Below are 26,201 nucleotides of genomic sequence, written 5' to 3'. Positions count from 1 at the left end.
GCGGTAATTCGTTTTTGATTTACCTCAGTACATACATTTTTATTGACTGCCTGCTTACTATAGCAGTATTCCACAGCGAATTCTGCATTTCTGATTCACTAGTAAGGTATCTGTCGAATTATCTGGAATCGTAGTGCCATTGTCTTTGAGATGATCGGTAAAAGATGTGTTCATGAAAATTTGGCATCCGTCTCTTAAAACATTTGAATTTCCTCAAATACGTTATTTAACTAAACGTTAACATGTTGTAACATTAATGGACATATTGATCTTTTAATGCGATTAGTTGGCACGTTCTTGATTTATTTCCAAGTATTTTTATTTTGTTGAAATGCGTACTGATCATCGAATTCATGATGATTGTCGATGAAATTGTATCTCATTTTTATAATCCACTGTTTTTTCACGACTTTCTTGCTCCGCAATACGAAGTACTATTAAAATTCTTCGAGTTTTTGGTAAATAATACCAACTGCTGCATAACGACAGCGGCCTTTATTTGCATACATGATACTCGATTTCTTGTACATACATATATTCATCTTCTGCTAAGCCCGTGCATATATCTAAGGCTGGAATTTTAATTGCTTCCATACACAACGTCGCGAGAAGTCCCTTTGCAATTTTTAAACATGTACAGATTGCTCAAGTTATGAGTTTTACTGGCATTGACAGAAAATCGCAAGATAAAATCCAAGGTTGACCTAGTAACGTGCTAAGAACGCAGCCTAAACATAACAGAAATATCATTAACAAAAACGCGGAAAAGGCTATAACCATGTTGGTCCGTTAATTTCACTCGCTGTTCCGTATCGTCGAACTCAGGATTATAAGCGCGAGAACGTGAGAACACTATATGAACGAGCGGACACGAGATCCGTATAGTATTATCTCACCGCAATCTTGTGTCCCCTCATCGCGATCTCATGTTCAATACCTTGTTTTTTTCTTGATTTTGCATCGTAGCATTCTAATTGTATGCCTTCATGTTATGTGTTCGTGTTCTCGTTTTTGTTATTCAATGTTTGATAATGTTAAAGCACGATGCGATATTTAGAGTTTATGATGTATTTATGCATAGCCTTCATGATAATAATGTTTTACACTAAGTGGCATGTGTATTACAAAGCCTTCTCAATAACTATGTTTTACACTTAGTGTCACTCCTATTGCATAGCCTTCATAATAACAATATTTTACAGTTCCAGACATTAAGTGATTTGTATTACAAAGCCTTAATAATTACATCGGCAGTGGAACTAGCCTTCATAAAAGCAATGGTTTGCACTTAGTGGCACGTCTATTACTAAGAATTCATAATAACAATAGTTTTTACTTCGTTGCACGTCTATAACATAGCTTACAAAATAACAATGTTTAACATTTAGTTGCACGTTTAACGAGACACTTGGGTAATCGGTTATTTTTATAATAATAATAATACCCCCATGTTTAAATGTAGTCAGCATAATACTAAGTGATGCATAATCAAAATATATAAACACGATACAATGATTTGAGATAGACGTGATAGTACATGTACGAATAAGGTTGTAAATCCCGTAGGTTTTCCATAGATATTTATAAAAATTAAACAAACATTCATTTAACGAAAACGCAATATAACAGAAGATAAGCTTTTACGAATATGTTGGGCCGCCCGTTCATTAAATAACCAATTAATTTGTATTTCGCAATGCTGCGAACGGATTTGCATCCGTTGTGTATCATTCGCACATGACTCAAGCATGCATATGTGTAGCACTACCAGCTTAATGTTAAAAGAGTGTTCGGAAAATGCATATTAATATGCACTCAAATATGGAATCATCAAAATACTTTTAATAAACATGTATCCATTATTACACTGGTCAAAACGGTTATTGTCAGTATTGTTATAAATACATGTAGTTTTAAAACGATTGAAAATTTGTTTATTAAAGCACTAACTAAGTGTATGTAAGGATATGTATCTACAATTTTTAATCTAATAACAAAAATTCTTTCACAACACAGTAGAAGTAATAATACGAAATAATGCTTCCAAAAAAATAAATAATAAGACACTACGAACAATACCATATCTGCATGCTATATACATTGTATTGCGTGTAAACAGTATTCATTCACAACGACATGTAGTTCGCTTCTAAAGAATATATTAGTATCAATCTCTAACGCATATACCGCACATTCTCGAACAAACCATTTCTTTGGGCAAGAAGTTTCTTCATGCATAACAACGCACTTTCAAAATTAATACACACACTCTCCTTTCCAATACAATTATCCTTAAAACACATATATTGTCCTACAAATATTCTAATCCCTAGCAATCATGTTGTTAATATAATTTATATTTTCGCTCTCCAAATTTCCTTGTTCATTTGTGGGACATAGAAACCAAACAACAAATGTGTGGATTTGAAAATGGCTGGCGCAGAAGCGACAACCGGCATTTATTGATTGGTAAACAAAAAGCAATAAAGTAAATAAACCATCAAAAATGGGCAAAATTGTCCAATAAAGTTGGACGAACAACAAAGTCCATAAAATTGGACGAACAACAAAGTTCGGCATAATACCACTGTGGCATGTCTATTATGCATGCAAGTAATCATTATACAGTGAAATTACAACACAGTAAAATCACAGTAAAAAATACATTGAAAATCCTAACGACGCAAGAGGAAGGGGTGGGATGGTGGTTAAAATTGCGCTTCAGACACAATGAAATCTGCTTTGTTCGGATGAAGTGATGCTACTTCCGGTATAAATTAGAAGGTTACAAAGCAGTAAGTAGCGAGTGAGTACGCTTTAAATATAAATCAATTTATAACTCCTGCGTCTTATAAATTATAATTTTATATTTTCGCTCTCCAAATTTCCTTGTTCATTTGTGGGACATAGAAACCAAACAACAAATGTGTGGATTTGAAAAGGGCTGGCGCAGAAGCGACAACCGGCATTTATTGATTGGTAAACAAAAAGCAATAAAGTAAATAAACCATCAAAAATGGGCAAAATTGTCCCATAAAGTTGGACGAACAACAAAGTCCTCAAACAAGTCCAACCAAGGAAATGGAGAGCGCAAGTCCTATAGAAAGTTTCATATCAGGAAATTACAGACAAACCATTTATGCATAAATATGGAAGTTGAGCATAGTATTATATACATGAACAGTCTGGCATTTCATTATGTAAGACAAAAGCAAAAAATGCAAAAGTTGACAAATAAAAGTAAAATAAAATACTAACTAGTAAAACGTATAAAACATAAGAATGCAATAGAACTGGCATGATGTAAGTAAAATAAGTGGTAAATGACACAAGGTGAAAAGGTTTCATGGCACATCGCAAGCTGACAATGGCAGTATGTGTAAAACATAATTCGAGTGAGACAATGACAGTATATTTGGAACATAATTCCATAGAGAATACATGTAAATTATAACTGAAAAAAAGTATTAAGACAACATCTAGTAATGATATATGTATGTACAAGCAAGTTAACATAGTTGATTATAAAATGTGGTATGGTCCCGCAATGATTGAAAATAATAATACAGACAATTTTAATGCGGAAGTAAAACACACATGGGTTTGCAATGCAGATACAAGTAGTAAAAAGCTGTTGAACATGAACAATATACACAACAGAAAATGAATTTGACCTCTAAGATAAGATACTCAATAAAAAAACACAAGCTTTATGTACAGGTATTTACAGTTGGTTAGCATTGGTTCACATGTTAACGCACACTTTTAGTGCAATCAACACCATAAGAAACCAAGATAACTAGTAATTACACACACACAAAGGAATAGTATATACACAATTGTCATCATATGAACATTGTATCCGATCCACAAAAAGCCCATAGTAAATATGAAAAGAAATAACTTGAAGGTACACAACCAATACCTTCAGTTAAATGTTTCAGTTGTGGTGATGATAAGACTGAAAATGAAATGAGATTCTGGGAGTTATGTGGTGACATGAGGCAGACGGATATATCGTCTGTAAGCTTTGGATTTCCACCTCCCCATTAACATGATTTCCTGTTCGGACTTTCCAGAAATGACTGCTTGAGTGCAAGCGCCAATTCGTAAACTGTGAAATGTGTACTGTTTAAGATCGAAATTAGAACAAGTAAGAATTTTGTTAAACATTGGTCTAAAAGTTCCTAAGGTGAGTGGCAAGTTGTTTGACAGAGTGGTTAATATAATTTATATTCATAGATAACCACATTGTTAGCACAGTAATGTATCGAATACTAGTAGTTAATGTTAGAAAATCAACGACTGCTCCAGCAAATACCGTTAGAGGATATATATTCAATAACAATGCCGCCTTGCTGCTGTATCCAGTGAAACACGTTCATCTCATCTGAAGACAGATATGAAATACTGCAGGTTATTAATTTGCATTTAACGCAAACGTCCCGTGACTGTGACCATTTCAACATCGACCTAATAACTTGATTGGAAACGCTCGGTTTATAGAATTTTACTTCTCTGATTGATTCAGGAAGGTAATCGTGCAACGGTGTATTCGCAAGTTTTGTATTGAATAATGTAAGTCTGTGTAGGCTTCTCATGTTTGTAAGAGATGTACAGAGCAGATCAACTGATGTACATTTCTCAATTACAAGAAATTTGATGTTTTCACCAGTTGTTGACATCGATTTGAAGATGACCCTTTCTTCCGAGGGTTCCACTATTTGTAACTCACATTTCACCATATTACTAAAGTCTAAATTATGTACACCGTTATATCCACGACATGCAAAGTACTTGAGCTTTAGACCATGTAGGTCAATGTATCCTTGACCTGAGAGCGTAAGATACGACAACGTTTCTCTCGAACGCGAAATGACTTCCTGTAAATAATCTCCGGATGAGGAATATGGTTTTACGATGCTGACAATATTTGATTTATTCATATCAATTAAAGTTTTGAACACTTCTTCTCGTCGACACGTTTGCAATATGTAAGAAAGTTCATATGTGATATGACTGAACGTGAGATGAACGCACGTCCGTCCATTTGCTTCGCCTTCAGTATAGCCATTCAATATAATCTGCTGTGCTTCATACAAAAATTTGGATGGAAAATAAAATTCTGATAAAGTATCCTGTAGTTTGCTTTCCAGGTGACATGAGATGATATCCTTGATGTGCTCCGACATTCTTTCAGCTGCCAGGGGACACATTCCACACGTAAAGATGAACAACTGGCCTATGTCCAAAATATACGTTTCATCACAATACGCCAAATGTAGTGTGTGTAGAATTGTATCCATTTCTGTCTGATTCATAGCAATATACAACGATGCTAAAAACTCCTGGATGGTTTTGTGCACAAACATATATGGAACATTCGTTCGTGGGCAAAGTGCCAAATACTTTTTCTTTGTAATAATCCCTGTTTGAAGTAAGTAATCCAGTTCTGTTTCCGTAATGTGCTTCTTGATTTTGTTTTCTGGAATTACAAGCGATGATTGTTTGCAAGTGTCTGTCAGCATTGTAAATGCAAGCTTACTTGCGGAACAAACCAGCGACATATTACCCTGGAGATGCTCGGTTGTTTCTGTTCTCAATATATCTGGTACATCCTTACAAACGATTTCTTCTGTACACAATTCTTTTATATGAAGTTTTTGCAATCCCCTGACTATATGCATATCTAGCATATTGCTATATATAGCACATTGTGAACCTCCCGTTAAACGTCCAACGTAAAACTGATGCACAAATTGCACACACATAGCTGGTATAACCATGAGATTTTCTATATTTTGGATGGCCGTTTTGTTAAAAAAGTCAGTCGATATGACTTGTCGATCTTTTTCCGATACACAGTCTATCTCGGCTAAAACACGGAACACATTTTCCGCCAACGTTTGGTAGTTCAAAACGCCAGTTATGTCAAAAAGACGCGTTAAAGTATCGCTAATTGTGAGCTCGGCAAGTTTCCATGGACGTGCGGTTATGATGCTGGTAATGTTTGTTCGCTTTAAATACTGTGGCATACTTCGGTCTTTACGGCACTTGCACACAGAGAAATATGGCGGAAGGGAAGATATTTCGGGGTGATACCATTCGTCAGCGGCATCGGTCAGAACAATACAGTTATGTTCCCAGACACCGTCATCCCAACTTAGTTTATTGCTTTTTATAGCATCCTCTATCATTTCGCTGACGTTACACATGGTTCCGCTGTAATCCCGCAATGACACAAAGAACAGAAATGTGTAGTTTCTCAAAGTGTCAAGATCGCTGAATGCTGTTTGATTTGATGTTTCCTCGCTGGTTGTTTCTCTGCTCTTGTCTTCTTTAGAAGCAACCTTTTTTGAATGGGCTTTACACCAAACAAGAACGAACTTTATTGAAAACGTTGTTTTTCCACAACCTGGATCACCTTAGATATAAATTGTGTTTACCGGCTTCCCCTCACGACACAGTAACTCATTGTAGCTGCTCACATCTGTTCCTGTCAGTGACGTGTGGAACAGGTCATGCCCACTATTTCTGTTTTTCTGGCCTCTCTTTAGCTCCCTGATGGACGGGGCTACGTATATACGTTCTAAAGGTACATCAATATCAGTATGCAACATCGAAACCGGTGCGACGCCCATGGTCTGGTACTCATCTATTAACCACGCCTGTATCTCTGCAAGACAGTTAACGATGTAGATGAATAAGAATGCACTGAAATATATTACAGAATTCTCTAGTGCTACTTTGAGTGGGATGTTAGCGGCAAAAAAAGTTTGATACATTTACGTATAAATGTTGATAATTTAAGTTTAAAAAAACTGTCCGCATATTTAGAGGCATGTATGTTATGCTTGTTTTTCCATTTTTATATTAAAATAAAACAATAAATCAATGTGCAATATGTGTGTTGAGTTGTTCTCTTTTATCTCTACTTTGAAATAATTACAACTTCATTTCTTTGCAATCTCTTATCAGAAATGGTATTAAACATTATGTTTCCTTAATGCGAGTTCAATTAATGTCAAATGCTGTTGGGTAAAACCATTGTTTATTACCGGTATACATGTTCAGTTTCCCAATAAAGCAAATGTAATAGTTAATTGCCTTCGAGCCATTATCTGCCAGGTTTTATGACCTTAATCCGATCATAAAAAACCAATGATCGAATGGTCACCCGATAAGCGAAAACAGGAGAAAGGTAGTAAAAAGCGCTGTTACATATACTATTCGGAAATTAAGAGTCATTAATTATGGACGAAACCGCGTATGTCCGAAAATTTAGAGTCAAAAATAATTATTTTCGCTAAAGAAAGAGGTGTCCGAAAATTATGGGTCTCCGAAAACTGAGAGTAATTACGGTACTCGTCGTGTTTAAAAATAGTTGAATCTATAAAAGGATATGTAATCTTGGCTGGCTTTAATCATGTTGTCTCTTGAAATAACGCACATTACCATTTAAGATGCGATAAGCAATTCAGAATAAAATATACATGTGTACAAACAGACATAACACCTACTCGATAATTTACTGTTCATGGGTGATGTAGTCTCTTCACCAGTCAGTCCTTGGTGCTCACATTTGTCTGTGTTCGCCGTTTTGTTCGTAATTATTGCTTTTACAGCTGTTGCTGCATTGTCCAACTCATTCAGCACTTCATCTCCTTTTCTTTTTATCGATGCAAGTTGGCCGTAACCAGCTTTGATGATTGCTTCTGTGATTTCGTTTCCTATATTCTTTAAAGCATCTTCCATTTTTTTGACAAGTGAGACCTTATCATTTTCAAGAACGTCTCTAATTTCTTCTGTCAAATTGTCTTTGAAATGTTCAAAGGTCGTAGCGGTATCTTCGTCTGTAATATCTTAAGTCCCATTCTTGAGCTGTAGACAATAAGCATACATTGATTATAATATGTTTGTTCCAATTAAAGAGACATGTTGTCTCTTTTAAACATTGTGTTCGATTTTTGAGAGCTATTATTGAGATGAAAAAAAATGTTTAAGTACGAGTGACCCAGATTATAAACAAGCAAATTCATTGAATTTATATCCCCCGCCAATATGCTTCTGGACACAAAAGTGCTATATTTGATACTCAAAAAAGCATTTTTTCAAATTACAAAGGGCCATAACTCCCTTATTATCCGATGGCGTACAATGCCATTTGGCGTGCATCATCCTCTTACCCATATATATACTCATACCAAGTTTCAACGAAATCCACCAAAGCGATTCCAAGATATGGCTCCGGACACAAAAGTGCCGGACGGACGGACAACGCCAAAAACAATATCCCTCCGCCTCTGGCGGGGGATAATAATCCGCATCCAAAGTGGGGATAGAACCAAAGAAGGCCCGGTTCCAAGGCGCGCGCTCTACCCCGTCATATTAAAAGCAAGGTCATATAGAAAGCCAGTATAAGATTTATTATAGTTCATTAGTTCACACTACAACAAACATGGTTGCATTTTAAAGCAACGTATTATATGAATGTCGAAGCCACTGATTCCACTACGACACATGGTTGGACACAGAAAAATCCACTTATCAGATAAAGATGACTTGCATCATAAAGTATTTTAATTTATTTAATACTTAAACATAAAACACCACAAAGTGCCGTACTTTAATGAAGTATTCAATGTTAATACAAAAAAAATACAAACGGCCATACTCCCGCCGAAATTAAGCGCAAAAGTTCAATAATGTACGACCACTTATGAATGAGGGATCTTTAAATTTAACAGATTAAAATTCACCCAACAATTTAAAGGTAGTTGAATAGACAAAATATTTGGCGCTATATTCCTCAGTTTACAATCATCTACACATTAAAGTCATTCAGCAGTGGAAATCTGCCATGCATCATAAAAGGAGTTTAAAACACGACCAATTGTTTAATTATATATTTCATCGTGGAAAACAAAACACACAAACGGCTAAAAATTAGCCAAAATTGGTGGCAGCAATCATTCTTCCTGTCTTATAGATTATCCACAAATTAAGATCAATCTTCCGTGAACGTTAAGGGAAATCTGATAAACAGTTGAAAAGGAAAGAAGAACGCACATTTACAGGGCCTACATGTATGTATTCTTTTCACAAAAACCAACCAAGACATCTGGAAACATGAGACGCAAACAGCCACTACGCTAACCGCTAACCACACTCGTCATTTAAAAATTTACGAAAACGGCGTCTGATTTTACTTTGCGTCATGGAAATTATCAAATGACTACCTATTTGTATTCCCCAACACACTGGAAGAAATTAGCTTTACACTTGCCGGCCCGTATGTAAGTCTCAAAATTATCAACTTGTCTGTAACGGCTGGGTGAATTTTAATCAGACTTTTACAGATGCATTCATTTACAGGACTCTATTTTCGGCTTCAAATAAGAAAAAATCGCTTTTAAAAACCACTGCTTAATTAAACCTCGCATCCCATTTGATGCATGATTTGTTTCGTACGTTGCAACCTGTAAAATGCGGATATGATATTTAGTTATTAACGAAGAATTTTATTGGCTGCGACCAATTGTTGCAGAAATATGACCGTTCGTTTATGTATTTAATATAAAGCATTTTTAACGGTTGTGTGTTCCTGACTCATTCATTCTGAGCAGAAAATCGTTTGTTTGTATATGATCATTAATGAAGATGGTTTGCGACACATTTTGAACCTAAGTCCAACTTGATTTCCGACCAACTTTCATTAGGAGTAAGACTGGCTTACGGTGTTCTTATATTTCAGCTAGTGACCTAGTTTGTGATCGAACTTTACTAAACTTCGTGCTTGGGTGAGCCGAGATGCATGTCTATTCTTGTGCGTGTCAAACCTTAATTAACTTGTCCACTGTCGTAAGTGACGCAGTTTGATGATCGACGTGTTTCAGACTCTGCAACAACGGCTATGTCACTGTCCTGGCTGGTCATGGACATCGTGGAGGAATGACGTACAGCACGCCCCACATCTCTAGCCTAGATTGTGAGTTAGTTAAGAAATTATGTTTACTACCGTACTATACTACAGTATATTATACTATTCTACACTACACTACACTACACTACACTACACAGGCCGTCAACTGACTTAAGGTGAAAATATAGGAAAAATATAGGATTTTTTGCATCAAAATATAGGAGGTTTGGGCTTGTTTATGGTTAAATAGGAATTTTATGGTAAAACGTAATGTTCTAGAGATATGAAGAGAACTTCTTACTTACTTGTTTTCCGTCAATAATCATTAAATTCATGTTTTATTTAACAAAACGGTACCTCATCTTCACCACCAAGGCAGATATGCTGATGCAGCAACACACTGTGGTCATCAATGTGGACACCTGATTTTTTTTATTAAAATTAAACAATCAACACAACACAAAACATTATTAAACATAGTTTTACAACCTTACATTAGAGTGCAACATAACATTGATAATGAAATTATTGAAACCGAAAACATGAATAACATACATGTAGTATCATATCATGGTATATAATATAAATTCTGTATTTTATGCACTTAACAATTTCGTACACTCTTCAATCAAACAATTTTAGGACATGAAAAGAACACCAAAACATCCTATATGATAAAATATACATACAGAATATAAGATTTTTCTGGCAGCTTCTGCATACAAATATATTTGAAATTGAACATCAAACTAATCAATTGAACACAATTGCACTGTGTTATTAATACCAATTGTAAAACAATCTAATCTCATGGGTATCAGACAAACAATGGTAGACTGCATATATATCTTAAAAACAAGAATAAGATGCTATGGTATGCATGTCAAAATGACAACAATAACAATAATTAGCAGATATACATTGAGTATACGGTACAAGAACATTCTCTCATCAGATATCAAAAATAAATCAGACTGAGATCAATATATGAAGAAAACTTACAACTACTTAAAAGATAACTATTAGAATTCTATACATGTAATAACTGTACACCTTTGTGAATTTACATGAAGATGCTGCTACCTGCAGACTACTAAGTAACAACAATTAAACATATTTTAAATTTTTTTTGTCTAAGTGGATCAAATGTTTACATAATGATATCTGTGTAATATCTAAAACATTTGTTCTCACCTTTGAAAATGTTGTATTTTTCTTCATCAAAGGTGTCCATATAGATATCACAATGGTGTACAACAGCACTCCTGTAAGATGGTGATGCTTTGAAAGAGGAGGGACAGCTGTTTACACTGTAAATTAAAATATCCAAAGGCTGTATTACTTCTTATAAGTATTTAAAAACAAGAACACCGCCTTGTGGGTGCAGACCGCTCATCTATTTTCTTTTTAAAGGTGAAGGGACGCTCATTTTCAATCACAAAGGAGGGAGGGGTGGAGTGAAGAGGGGTGTATAGTGTGGGCATTTATTACATTATTTTCCAAAAATTCGAAACCGATTAAAAAAAAAGAAATTTGGAGGGGGTGGGGTGGGGGGGTATAGTGTGGTGGTCATTTGTGAGTTGATCTTATAAAAAAAAATTAGGGGGGGATTCGGGTGGGGGGAAGGGTGGGTGGGTTGGGATTCTTGGGTGCGATGGTTGGACGGTATTTCAAACATAAAATAATAAAAATAAATATTTGTGTTTTTTAACCGTTTCAAAAAAAAATAATTTGGGGGGGTGGGGTGGGGGTGGGGGGTATAGTGTGAGGGTGTGGTGGTCATTTGTGAGATGATCTTAAAAAAAATAAAATAAGGGGGAGGATTCGGGGGAGGGAAGGGCACGGGGGATGGTTTGGGTGGAGTCTATTGTGGTATGTAAGGTAAGAGTAGCTTTGTCAAAGTATCAATCAAATCTAATCATAAATAAAGAAGTTATGGCAATTTTAGCAAAATTTAATTATTTGACCTTGAGAGTCAAGGTCATTCAAAGGTCAAGGTAAAATTCAACTTGCCAGGTACAGTAACCTCATGATAGCATGAAAGTATTTGAAGTTTGAAAGCAATAGCCTTGATAGTTAAGAAGTAAAGTGGATCGAAACACAAAATGTAACCATATTCAAAGTTACTAAGTAAAAAAGGGCCATAATTCCGTAAAAATGACAACCAGTGTTATGCAACTTGTCCTTTTACTGTACCCTTATGATAGTTTGCGAGTGTTCCAAGTATGAAAGAAATATCTATGATACTTTAGGGGTAAAGTGGACCAAAACACAAAACTTAACCAAATTTTCAATTTTCTAAGTATAAAGGGCCCATAATTCCGTACAAATGCCAGTCAGAGTTACATAACTTTGCCTGCACAGTCCCCTTATGATAGTTAATAAGTGTTGCAAGTATGAAAGCAATAGCTTTGATACTGTAGAAATAAAGTGGACCTAAACACAAAACTTAACCAAATTTTCAATTTTCTAAGTATAAAAAGGGCCCATAATTCTGTCAAAATGCCAGTCAGAGTTACATTACTTTGCCTGCACAGTCCCCTTATGATAGCTAGTAAGTGTTGCAAGTATGAAAGCAATAGCTTTGATACTTACGGAATAAAATGGACCTAAACACAAAACTTAACCAAAACTTTCAATTTTCTAAGTATAAAAAGGGCACATAATTCTGTACAAATGCACACCAGAGTTATCTTACTTTGCCTGCCCAGTCCCCTCATGATAGGAAGTAAGTGAACCAAGTTTGAATGCAATAGCATTGATACTTTCTGAGAAAAGTGGACCTAAACGCAAAACTTAACCAAAATTTACAATTTTTTAAGTATAAAAAGGGCACATAATTCTGTCAAAGTGCACGCCAGAGTTATCTTACTTTGCCTGCACAGTCCTCTTATGATAGTTAGTAAGTGTACCAAGTTTGAATGCAATAGCATTGATACTTTCTGAGAAAAGTGGACCTAAACGCAAAACTTAACCGGACGCCGATGCCGACGCCAAGGTGATGACAATAGCTCATTTTTTTTTTTCAAAAAATAGATGAGCTAAAAAGAAAATTTTCAGAACGAAATAGAGGAAAAAAGTAAAAAAAAATATAGGAAAATATAGGTTTTGAAAAATATGGGAAAATTCTCCAAAATATAGGAAAATATAGAAATAGCGGAATCAGTTGACGACCTGACTACACCACACTACATTACACAACAAAACACTGCACTTCACTACAATACACTACACGTCACTTATCTACACTGTACTTCACTACACTACATCTTACTACACTACACTACATCACACGACTCTATACTACCCTACTCTATACTACACATCACTACACTACACTGTTTAACATTCTTACATTGCAGTCAGGGAATTAAATATGTGAACACATCTGCAAGATGTATAAGAATTGGTTATATGACATTCATTCCATGAGCATATATTGGTGTACAAGATTGTATTGTTTCTCGGGCGGTATGTTTTGATTATAACTTTCGCTAGGTTATATGCGTTTATACGTGTATGAAATGTCGAACAAAAAGTTATCTAATGAAAATGATTAAACGAATGACAAAATTGGCCATTAATAGTTTTATTTTAAATATTTAACGTCGTAATATGTTTTTGTTTACAAAAGTAATACCTTAGTGCACACATTCACTTGTTGCGTCAGGTCGTCCTTGAAGTATCTTTGAAAGTATTCACAGTTGATAATAACATTTATGATTCCATTGAAGTCGGTATCGTCTGCATTGTTGACGTCCTTTGACCCATCTTTTGACAGAAAGCACTTTGCAATCTGCCACGGATCTGTGCACCATTTAGAAGCATCCGTGAATATCCAGGTAGGGCCAAGAAAGCTTTGCAATTTTAGTTTGTTTCGAAATCGGTGTTGTTCTACAATTTGTTTACAAATTTCATTGCATAAGTTGTTATTTCGACAATTAAGTGGCTTGTGAATTTCGTGAAATGCGCATTTCAAACCTTGTCTATTGCAGGTCTTGTTCGTAAGGTCGCACGGCAAGACATTTGGAGTGTGACACTGATTACAAACAACATACGTTGAAACGCCGTGTTTTCTCTGGATCACTTTTCGAATGTCAGCATAACACGCTCGAGTGATTTCCTGAACAATGGCGAGCAGACCTTCACGTGTGATGTTCATACCCATAGCCGTCTTAAACCAGTTCAGGGTTTTCGGGTTACGAATTATTTCCTTGTAATCCGACATCTTCCTTCGCAAGAATATTATCCTGTCAATCGAACAAAAAAAACTATAACTGCTACAAAGTACTATAAATATCAAATTCCCTGTGAAAACAATCCCAACAGAGATTTGAGATTTCGAATGAAATCAATAGTGCCTAGATTCTAAAGTAACACATTTACCTATAAACTATAACAGTATTTGTAAATACATACAACACTTCAATAAATGGTGTGTCCATATATAATAGTACTTTAGTTTATCATAACTCATTCGATATCCATTGATCGTCTACATTTATTTAAATTGATGTCACAAATATGACATGTTTCAGCGCTTTGTGAGTGTTCATTTCGGTTGAAATTCCCACCTCATAGGTCATATATCCATCTAAATGTATTGCTGTTTTGTACTGTTTAGGCAATTGGTCACTTGCCTTAAATAAACGACCAACGTATTGTATATAATGAGAATGCAATACTGCTCCAGCAGCTTGAGTTTCACCTCTTTACATTGTAAACCTAACAATAAAAAAGAAGGACATGATGGACCTCCTGAGTTTAATGCCACAAGGTGTTGAAGTTTCTACCAGATTACCAAATCCTAGTTTCAAAGAAAATAATATGATATACTGTGGTGAATAAGCAGTGTCCGACAAATCCATTGCCCGGAGCCCGGGGGCTACCGAAATTTTTCATCGGGCTACTGAAATTTTCCAGCTGACGCCCGCCGGGCTACTATAAATCTATAAGAGCGGTAGCCCGTTTTATTGACAGGCATACGTAGAATAAACACGCTGACCATGTGTTTCTACACTGTGTATTGCTTATAATCCGATAACAAAGTGCAATCAATTATCTAATCAGTCACTGATCCATTGCGGTAATGTCGTAAACAGTAACAGTGTATTTTAATCATCCAATCAGAATCAACGTTTGTCGTCTGCTAATAATATAATGAGAGCCGGTTGGATAGTTGGCGCACATGATGCAACATCATTTCGCAGTTTGGAATTCTTTGTTAACCGCAACAATGAAAAATAGCGACAACGTTTTTGATGTCGTTAACTATCCAAGGACGCCGAACATTAAATAAATCAAAACAAAAGCGGAGTCTTCAAAACGGTAACGAAACCGAAAATGAATATTAATAACAACGGTGTGAACGCGGTTAACACCTGCTAATTAGTTTGCATTGTGAATTAATAATTGGATTAATCGACTGTTATTCAATAATCCCATATATGCCCAATTTATATTTTTTAAACCAAATTATGGGTGGGTAATATAGACGATAAGAGTCATGAACACAAACGTTTGAAATTTTCTAAAGTGTCAAATGAATTTCGGTATATGGTTCTATTTAAAGATATGATGAAATAAGCTCCCAATCAGGACCGTTCAATTGCAGCATGCGTAAATCACCTGCCACGGTTTGCACGCGTTGTGTACAGCTATTTTAGGTTACAAAATTCTACATTTAATAAATGAATTTCTTTGTCCAGATAAAAAGCGCGCACAAATTGGCATGGGTGTATTTATTTGTAAATAAAATTTCGTAGCGGGTACAACATTGTGATCATTTAATTTCCATTAAAAGTTTCGTTGTGAATTTCAACTAAAGTACCGGGGTATCTCGCGAATTATTTGGCATTGACATTTCCTCTTAATAAAATATAATGTAAACACGCTGTATCGTTACCGTTACACTGTATCAGTTCCTTCATTATTGAAATGATTATTGTATTGTATACTGACTGCACACAAGTGTCGTAACATACGGATGCAATACGTAAATTCGGACAGTACTTAAAGTTGGACACAAGTATATAAATGATTTAATACTCTTGATTTCTTGAAACTCGGTATTTGTTGTTAAAAAGGGCAGTGCATTGATTAACACCATACGAGTCAATCGTATTGATCATCTAAACGCTTTATTTACGTTTCCAACTTAACGTGCTGTCCGAATTTAAGTACACATACATGTGCACATACGTGTAATATCTACATGTAGTATAAGATTTTCTTTTGTACATTTACATTTAAGTACACGGTGCCTGTACTGTAACATTAATTAACGATATTGACTATGTACATCAGGCTACTTGCTGTATTATGTGTATGTATGTATACATATTATGTATATGTAAATAAAGAAATAAAACAAAGATGAAAACCAGCCTCTTATCATTTTGTAGGAAAATTGTATGGGCTACCAAATATTTTTATTAGTAGCCCATTGGGCTACCTGAAAAATAAGAAATTTGTCTGACACTGTATGATAAGGCATATGTCAAAGGGCAAAAGTGCATCCCCTCCACTTTTCTTGCGTATGTCAAACGAAAGCAATTGATTGCATATTTTGACTTGACCTCTAATGTGACATTGACTTTGAGGTGAGGAGACATTTAGTCTAGTCATGATATTTATTTAAAGTAAAGTATTTTCAAATTGATTTGATGAATAAAACAATAAACATGTTTACCCTATTATTAAGCTTGTTTTGACTGATGACCTCTAAGTATGACATTGACCTTTGTGTTTTGACTGTTGACCTCTAAGTATGGTATTAACCTTTGAGGTAGGTAGACGGTAAGAGAGACGTCTCCTACCGGTTGTTATTTGTGGTAAGTTATCTAAAAATATCGTCAGGAATTATAAAATTTGCGTTTCGAACAAGCTGTGTTATGGTCGAATTTGATCTTTTGAACAGTTATGTGTACCCTTGACTTTTGATTAATGAAAAAATTTGTTGACATTACGTGTTGCCTGAAGAATGACTGCATTTGCGCCAAGTTATTTCAAATTCCAGCAATATATTATAACCTTATGGCGGAGACTGTATGAGATTTCAAAGCTGGTTAATGACCAATGTTTACTTTTAATCTTTTAAGTGTACCTTTAACCTATAAGGAGATATTTATTTTGTAATAGTGTTAACATAAACATACGGACCAAGTTTTACCACGATTTAGCAAAATCAAAGAGAGTTTACCTGATTTTATTGGGTTAGCTAGTTTTTAGCTAAAATTTAGCTTAGATTTTGTCCAAATATACTTTCTGAACAAGTTATATCAATATTAAGTAATAAATGTGGCCACTTACGTGTTAACACGTTTTAAACCAGATTCTTACTCTTTCAAGATATTGTCAAGATAAAAGATCTGACCACGTTTCTTCAAGATTAGATAAAACATGTGATGTTGTCTTTATATTGGTTGCTAGCTACAATTGACAACGCAAACCACACACCGCGCGAAGCCGGTCGCCTGAAACTGGGTGATCATAATAGTTCATCTTGACCACTTTGTGCTCAGGTGTAGGACGATCAAGATGATATTTTACTGTAATCCTGATTTATTTTAAGAACTTTGCTTGTAGAGGACAATGAAAATCATATTTTACTAATACCATGGTATACTTTATGGTATTAGACACCAAAATCAGCACACCAAGGTGTTAAATACCAGAGTCAGGTTGACACAAATGTGTTTTCCTAAGATTACGCGCGTTGGTGTTCAGCAAATACTGCAAAGCGCATTTGGTGTTAAAAACCAAAGTTGCGTTGACAAATAATGCGGTGCAAGAAAGCTGTTTATGATCGATAAATCGTAAAATAACGATGTGTAATTAAACGAATTTATAAGAACGCAAAACAATAAAATAACGTATTCGTCTCAACTGAACGCGGTCTAAAACCTCTCAGGCCGCAAAATAGCCTGAACCCCAACGTCATTCAAATCGTTTATGTTAATTTTTGTATTAAAACACGATCACGAGTTATTCCCTTAGGTCTTATTTTAGAGATGAGTATTAAATATTATGCATATGGAATATTGTAAATGAATACACAAGTCCTTCTCATGTGAATGATTTTACAAAAAAAATAATATTTAAATATTCTTTAAGAATAATGACCATGCACATGCATTATCATAAGGATTAATCATTAAAATAAGGAGATCATAAAGTTACACTCGAAAACAGAAAACGTCAATATGTTAATTCATGTAAGTTATGAAATGCCGTAATGATTAACATCAGCAGAAAGTGTTAAAAACTACACAAGTCATGTAACGTTACAAACCTAATATTAAAACCTGGATTAGTCAATACACATCGAGTATTCAGTACAAAGTAAGATAAAGTTAGCACCAAAGGCGTGATTGATTTAAGTTTCATTTATATAATATATCAATAGAACATTCATCCGTGCTATGTAGCATTGCCATAATATGTTTAAAATAACAGTCTATTCCGCGGATAAAAGTTAGATTAAAATAAAACCTCACGAATATTAATTTAACTGCGTAACGATTACCTCCAGTTCCACTAATAATACAATTATACCACTCTTTATATAGTTATCATAGTAACCGTAACTCGATCGTTGATTAACACAGTAATGTTTAAGTATTGTTTACCGTGATTTCTACATTACTATCAAAGCATTTGTCAAGTATAACTAGCATTCTTTTGACTGTTTTATTCAATCTAAAGTATCACAATACACAGATAAATGAAGTGTAACTGTATAGTTGTAGAGCTTAAAGATTGTTATTGATATTTTCGGTAGTTGAATCTGCAGTAATTCGGATTTTATTGAGATAATTGTGAAGAAAGGGTGTCAAATTTCAACGATCTTGATGCAGTTTTTCATTGGCATAAAACAACAAGAGATGTGTTCGTCAGAAACACAATACCCCATACTGCGCTGCTTTGGTTTATTTATTTTTGTTTTTTATTATATCCCTTTAAAAAATATTACTTTCCTTGTAAAAATTATCTGTACCTGCGAAATGATTGTTACTTCCCTTGGATTTGCGTTTTTTTTTACCTTTGACCTTGAAGGATGACCTTGACCTTTCACCACTCAAAATGTGAAGCTCCATGAGATACACATGCATGCCAAATATCAAGTAGCAATCTTCAATATTGCAAAAGTTATGGTCAATGTTAAAGTTTTCAGACGGACGAATGGACAGACAGACAGTTAAAATGTTATATGCCACCCTACCGTGGGCATAAAAACATCAGTTTGGGTACATTTTTGAATGTGCGCCATATGTGTCACTAGATGTATTCAGTACGATAACTGATAACTCTTTATTGATAATGAAACAAGCAGACGATTCATTACCGATAATGCTTCTGGTCCGTAGAAATCATTTACACCCCGCATACTTCAGAGAACCGGTTTGTGTTACCCATTACTTAGTTTACCAGACCCTGATCCTTCTTTCATCTTGTATTCATATTCATTATATTGTATAATGTGTGTTATGTTTTGATAAGTTTAGCAAATCAAATACACTTGATTGTCACTGCGTTGTGACTGCAGTATCACTTGATGGAGCAGCAGCACTTCATATTTTTCACGGACAATATTAACATTTGTGAAGTAAGCCTATTTAGCAAGTCTATTAAATTGATTCATAATATGTGTGTACACAATCTCAAACCAGACAAGGCATGTTATGTCAAATGAAATTGAATCCGGGTCCGTTCGCCCTAAATCCTGTTCGCCCTAAAACCTGTTGGCCCTGGGTCCGTTCGCCCTAAATTTTATTATCAAAGCAGGGAAGCAATAAATATAACGAAATTTGTTATCTTTATAACATTTTAATATATAAATGACAATTTAAGCTACAAACTTGCCTACATGTGTGAGAAAACAAGAAGGCGCTCTTTAACGTGTAAGCGTGTTTTTAACAAAGCCGTCGAATGCCAGTAATTTTCTCTTATTGTTTATTATATTAATTAATGAAAACTTTATGTTTCACCTTTACATTAATCAATAAATATGTACATGAAACAAATACAGTGAACAGAACAACAAAACAGAATATAGTATAATACAATGAACACATTATGCAACATATTTACATTATATTAATTAATGAAAACTTGATGTTACACCTTTACATTAATCAATACAAATGTACATGAAACAAATACAGTGAGCAGAACAACAATACAGAATATAGTATAATACAATGAACACATTATGCAACACATTTACATTTACATTAATCAGACCATACATATAAATCTTACAAATATGTACATGAAACAAATCCAGTGTACAATGAACTCAACCCTTAACACCTGTCTTATCTTTTCATTCACTTCAATCAGAGGGTCCATTAAAGTGCGAAACAGCCTTCAAAGAGGTGGATGTAGACACTTCACCATTTGAACATTTGGTCCAGTATTCTTCCAGGCGTACGTTGACGGTTGATGAACGCTGCTCACGCTCCAGGGCGGAAGACTGCACGCTGATGTCCATTATCTCGGCTTCCTTGTGCAGGGCTGGTACCAGCACGTAGAAGGGCACTGCGCCATGATGTGTCTGGCTGTTGAGTCGATGATGCCAGCCTGAAATCAATGCAAACATTATTTAAGATTTGCGTGTGTTATTTAACGAATTCAATAGAAAAATTGAAAATAATTGTATAATAAAATAAAACTAAAATCAATTGTATATTGCAATTACCTTCTACATCATTTTTTGTTCTAATCGAACGCCTGAAGACGCTCCAATCTTCAACCCGAAAGATGGCGTTGTTTATCCATTGACGATTGACGTAGTCCACTAGCTGCGTCAGTTGGACGGAGTTTGCACGGACCTGAAGCTGGTGGAACGTCTCGGTTATGTGTCCGGCAGGCAGGAACGGCAATGCCATCAACTGCCGAATGTACTGGTGGATGGCCTGGTTGGTTCGGTAGGCGGTGGCTAGGCCTAACTCCTGTACTTTCCGCCACACAGACTGCACCCAGTGGAATACACAACCTTTTATGCTTACTAAAGGAAATACATGACAACGTTTTCAACTGACAAGTTTGGAACCCTGTCACGGATGGCGCGCAGAACAGCGACATAATCGGCCTCCATTTTCCGGAACACAAGTGGCAACTGCTTCAGCTTCCTGTTCTTGTGGATGAATGCATGAATGCTTAACAGCTGGCATCTTGAACGGGTCTTTCACTACCTGAAGCAAAACAAAACACACACATGCATTTTCTGCTTATGTTTTCTAATGCATTAACCGATTGTAATACTTAAAAGAACATTGATTAAGAAGTTAATATAATTATGTTCCTTTGCTTCCTACCTAATACATACAAGGTTGCGTTTAAACACGGTTACATTTATGCTTACTGTGCTGTTTGGGCAGCTTAAGTTTCAACTTTGTTTGCTTACATCAAAATTCAAGTCTGTCGGTTCAGATGGCCTATGCTTCGCACGAAACTTGTTGGCAGTGCGCTTCATCAGCTTCTGCTTCGGGGCCAGGAACCGCTCATCGTTAGTAATGCCCGACATGACATCAGCCACAATATCCATTGCCTGGGCATGAGGCTGTTCCTTGATACGCTGTTTGACCTATAACAAAACATAATACGATAATGCTTTAATGGGAATAATGCATGTGTGTGAAGTGTCGTCCCAGATAAGCCTGTGCAGTTCATTTAAACGAAAAAATCAATAAAAGCTGAAATTGTCGTCCCATGTTTTAATGAATAATTTAAATAGGTCAAAACATTATGTTGCATGTACAAAAACTTACAATGGTGCATGCATCAATATTAAGTATACTCTTTAGGATAATAGTTTCAACTTAATAATCATATTCTACATAACTAATTTCTATATGATTTAGTAATTGTTCTCAATGTTAACTATATTAGGTTAATATGACACTAAATCAATCAATTAACACAGACCCTTATCTCTATAATCTCTTAATTAATCGACACCGATCAATAAAGGCCGGTTGCTACTTCACACCGCGCAATACACGCGAGAATTATTGGAAGTTGATCAGTTTAGTAAATTGAATATTGATGATGTTTTTATTGAGATTTAATGATGCTTATATGAATTTTAAATTTATTTGCCTATGCAGGGATCGACAAGAATACAAGAAATTAGATAATCCGACAGACGGTGGTTATATATTGCTGAATGAAAGAACCATAAACAACGCAAGAAGTTACATTCAAAATCTCATAATCTTAATACAATTCTTGTACAAATAATTTATAAATTTAATATATACAGCTTATATATAGAATAATATATGATGCACTTTACATTGTGTACATATTTGTAATATTTCACTTTCCATTTTAACTTATTTAATAATTTTAATTAATCATAATTAATACAGTTTTACTTAATTTCAATTAACAAAATTTTATAATTACTATTGCATATTCTTTTAAATAACTATTGCATATTGTTTACAATGACTAGTGCATATTGTTTAGAATAACTATTGCATACTGTTTAGAATAACTATTGTATATCGTTAGAAATACTTAGGAATTGCACAGTCCGTATCACGCATTAAGCCCAGTTTTCACAAAACCACATCGGTATACTTTTTGTGCTATGTGAGCTACAAACTTTAACATATGGAAAAATACATTGATCAGTGCTCCAGCTAGGCCTAAATCGAAGGGCGCCGCGCCCTGCCCTCCCGAACCTCCGCCCTGCCCCCCCCCCCCCTCAAAAAAAAAAAAAAAAATTTTTTTTTTTTGCATATGATAATTCATAAATCTCTTATTACATTGTAATGAGTTTAATCCTCATTGTAGACATTATATTTGAATGGTTTAATAATAATGGGATTAATACAATTATTTATAACATATAAATGAACATGCAATAGAAAGCATTCCAGTAACACCCGCGCGCTCGAACACAAAACACAAAATACTGCGCGTCGAAAGTGCCCTTTTCACAAAATACTGCGCGCCGAAAGTGCCCTTTTGACAATAAAACCCCCCTGCCCTTTTCAAATCCTAGCTGGAGCACTGTTGATGTACTATAATAAAACAGTTTAGTAAGCTAAGAGGGCGAGTAGCAAATTCCAATTGAAATTGTTTACCAAATCAAGAACGCAAACGTAAGCTTCTTTAATTAATTACATCTATTATGGATCAAAGGATATTAGCGCTTAACGCTAATTCGCATAAGTCGAAGAATGGTAGCATTTAATGCTAATTGAAAATGAAATACGATAGAGACAATAATTTATTGTACGTAAATGAAGATCCCGTTACCAGTTACATTAGATGGAAATAATGAAATCCTCAAGGAACATTAAAATATATAGAAAAATTACGTACGATGTGTTTTTATTATATGCAATTGACAAATTAAATTAAACTAACCTGTTCCACATAGCCGATGCTACCACCGTTCACAAACGTCGCATGTAATCGCATGTTGTCTTGGTCGTACCTCCAAATTGCACGAAATGCACAACACATTATCCATTTTTGAAATAATAGAACCAGACATTTGAGCTCCATTTTATATACTGTGATAATTCACAGTTAGGTTATTCCGAACATATCAAACAAAAAAGTGTTACCGAAATATAAAAGACAGAGCTCTTTAACTTGTAAGCGTATTTGTAACAAAGGCCAGTAATATTCCCTAATTGCTTATTATATTAATTAATGATGAAATCTAAGGTACAAACTTGCTTACATGTGTGAAAAATCAAAACGGTGCTCTTTAACTCGTAAGCGTGTTTGTAACAAAGGCCATTTATTTTCACTAATTGCTCACTATATTGATTAATGAAAACTTAAGGTTCAAACTTGCTCATATGTGTGAACAATCAACTGTTCATACCCCGATATGCACATGATAATATAGGGCGAACGAACCCAGGGCGAACGGACCCAGGGCGAACGTGAAACTAGGGCGAACGGACCCGATACCAATGAAATCGAAAGTGCATTTATACGAAATTTCAAATGATCACATTGTGTATATTCGTTTACTTTACATACTTACCCCATGGCGTTCCCAACAACTACAACACTACATCACAATAACTAACTCTATATCCTTAGATCGTCTGTTTTTACTAAAAGCGAACGTTATAAGCATGACATGTTTTCTCACCTGTCTGCATTTTACCGGTGTGGCGTAGAAGGGTGCTGGAGGTTTCGGTAAATGACAAGTTCGGTAAATTGATTTCTATAGTAAAAGCCGTGGAGGTTTCGGTAAATTGATTTTATAGAGGAGGTATACCTACAACGAGGTGTTAATGACACATATTATCGGATTACAATAACATTAGAGGCATTTATTTGCAAACTGTGGATTAATTTTGAGTTGAGTAATTAATGCTATGCCTAAGGTAAAGAATTAAGGGAAATGAATTAGCTACCTCTGAAAAACGAATTCTGTTAGGAAATGTTTGGTTAATTTTACGATTTAAATAACGCAATACTGTTGTTTGTTTTTTTAAATTGGTGCTTTTATTTAAATAACATAATAGTAACATACATGTAATAGTAATAAGAAATAATGATTTATGGCGGAATCAATGTAAGCTCTTCAATTAAGTTTAATGCTATTTTAAAAAGTTTCTTGTAAAATATGATTTAATAAAAATGAGTTCATGTTGAATTTTATATTTATTATATGTTTTATTTTTTCTTTCTGGTTGACGAAAAACACAATAAAAAACAATATATAAAATTTAATACGTGTACGTAATTAATAAAAAGTAATATAATGATACGCGTTATGTTTTATAATTATGTTAAGTGCGCGTGCCATTGAACGTTGAGTTAAGCGAAGAGATACACATAATTGAAAACTTGAAAACTGATAAAAATGACATCTAACACAACGCCAGCCGAATGAATACACTGTGTAATAGCAAGCTGCTGTGATGATCATTATCTTATCAAATTAATACACAGGCACCTGGCTTCTGTATTGGAACAATGGGTTTTACGGCCGAAATAACTGACATCATTTTTTGCCTAAACAAATCGGTTCAATAAAAAAATAATAACTGATTTACTTTGTACTCCGTTTTATTTACCATATATTATAAATAAGCAACAACTAAACCTTGGATACAATATATATATTTGAATATTTCATGTCATTTAAAAAAAAATTAGGGAGTAATCACATACTAATTAGATACATTTTGCCACGTGGAGGCCACCTCTTGTAAGAGCCACATTATTATTTTTTTTTTAACTGATACGCTTTAATTAAGGTTTTTATCAACTAATTGTATAAAAACATATATATAATACAAAATGATCATGACCTTAATATATAATTTACCTCTATCGATTAGAATATTAATAGGTTGCAAGCCTGGATAATTAATAATAACACTTTGCAAACATCTCTAATTTGATAAAATCAAGTCCGTACATTTAAACAGATCATTAAATTAGTGCCAAACAACTCAATTAATGTACATCAAAATTAATCCACAGTTTGCAAATAAATGCCCCTAATGTTATTGTAAGCCGATAATAGGTGTCATTAACACCTCGTTGTAGGTATACCTCCTCTATAAAATCAATTTACCGAAACCTCCACGGCTTTTACTATATAAATCAATTTACCGAACTTGTCATTTACCGAAACCTCCATAACCCGCGTAGAATAGGGAAGACCCGTAAAATATGCAAGTGCGCATGTGCAAAGGGATCACAACATCCGGCGTAATAAGTGCAAGTTGCATATGTAAATATATCAATAAATCTACGAAAAGCGATGATAATTAGCATTCTTATCATTATGTAATGTCAGCCACGTAAGCCATGCTGGTGATTGCATAGGTGTCACACGGATTTAACGGGGTAATGTACGTTTCTACGATGATAAAAGATGTCCATTATGGATGAGAACATCTAGTTCTGGCTACCATAACATTAAATGTCGCTTTTTATGATTTTTGACTGGCGCGACTTTACAGGTTTGTCAATACTATATAAACTGTACGCTGAAGTTTCTTTAGCTAGAGAACATCCTGAGAGGCCCTGTTATATGTGTAGACGATAAAATACAAGAAAATTAAATAAAAATGACTTTTCAAACCTAAATAATGCAAGAAACTTGGTATGTAATCATTGACTACATGAAGGAGAACAATTACTTTAAAGACAAGCTGTAGTATGTACACGTTGAATAAATTCAGCATACAAGATGCTTATGCGGCCTTAAAGGGACTGTCAACCACGAAGACGAAGAAAAGAAAAGTTGTAAAATACTTTTTACAATTATTAGATTATA

General features: G+C 34.7%; 1 protein-coding gene and 1 pseudogene across 2 annotated transcripts in view; both read right to left on the bottom strand.

Moving 5' to 3' along the window:
* Positions 1 to 2,051: 2,051 nt before the first annotated feature.
* Positions 2,052 to 26,201, bottom strand: part of LOC127853256 (uncharacterized) — a 30,026-nt gene continuing 5,876 nt past the window's right edge. Inside the window, exons 2-6 of one of the 2 annotated variants that reach the window (XM_052387599.1) lie at positions 13,563 to 14,172; positions 11,117 to 11,232; positions 9,840 to 10,344; positions 7,521 to 7,881; positions 2,052 to 6,676 (exon numbers count right to left, since the gene is read on the bottom strand). In XM_052387599.1, the coding sequence (XP_052243559.1) occupies positions 4,299 to 6,215 (1,917 nt within the window). In that variant the 5' untranslated portion in view covers positions 6,216 to 6,676; positions 7,521 to 7,881; positions 9,840 to 10,344; positions 11,117 to 11,232; positions 13,563 to 14,172 and the 3' untranslated portion in view covers positions 2,052 to 4,298. The remainder of the gene's footprint in view (positions 6,677 to 7,520; positions 7,882 to 9,839; positions 10,345 to 11,116; positions 11,233 to 13,562; positions 14,173 to 26,201) is intronic. The other variant, XM_052387600.1, reaches the window with a different exon arrangement.
* On the bottom strand, positions 20,097 to 23,362 carry LOC127852395 (uncharacterized; annotated as a pseudogene).

Source organism: Dreissena polymorpha, chromosome 12, assembly GCF_020536995.1.
Source record: "Dreissena polymorpha isolate Duluth1 chromosome 12, UMN_Dpol_1.0, whole genome shotgun sequence".
NCBI lineage: Eukaryota > Metazoa > Mollusca > Bivalvia > Myida > Dreissenidae > Dreissena > Dreissena polymorpha.
This window is presented reverse-complemented; position numbering and strand designations above follow the sequence as displayed.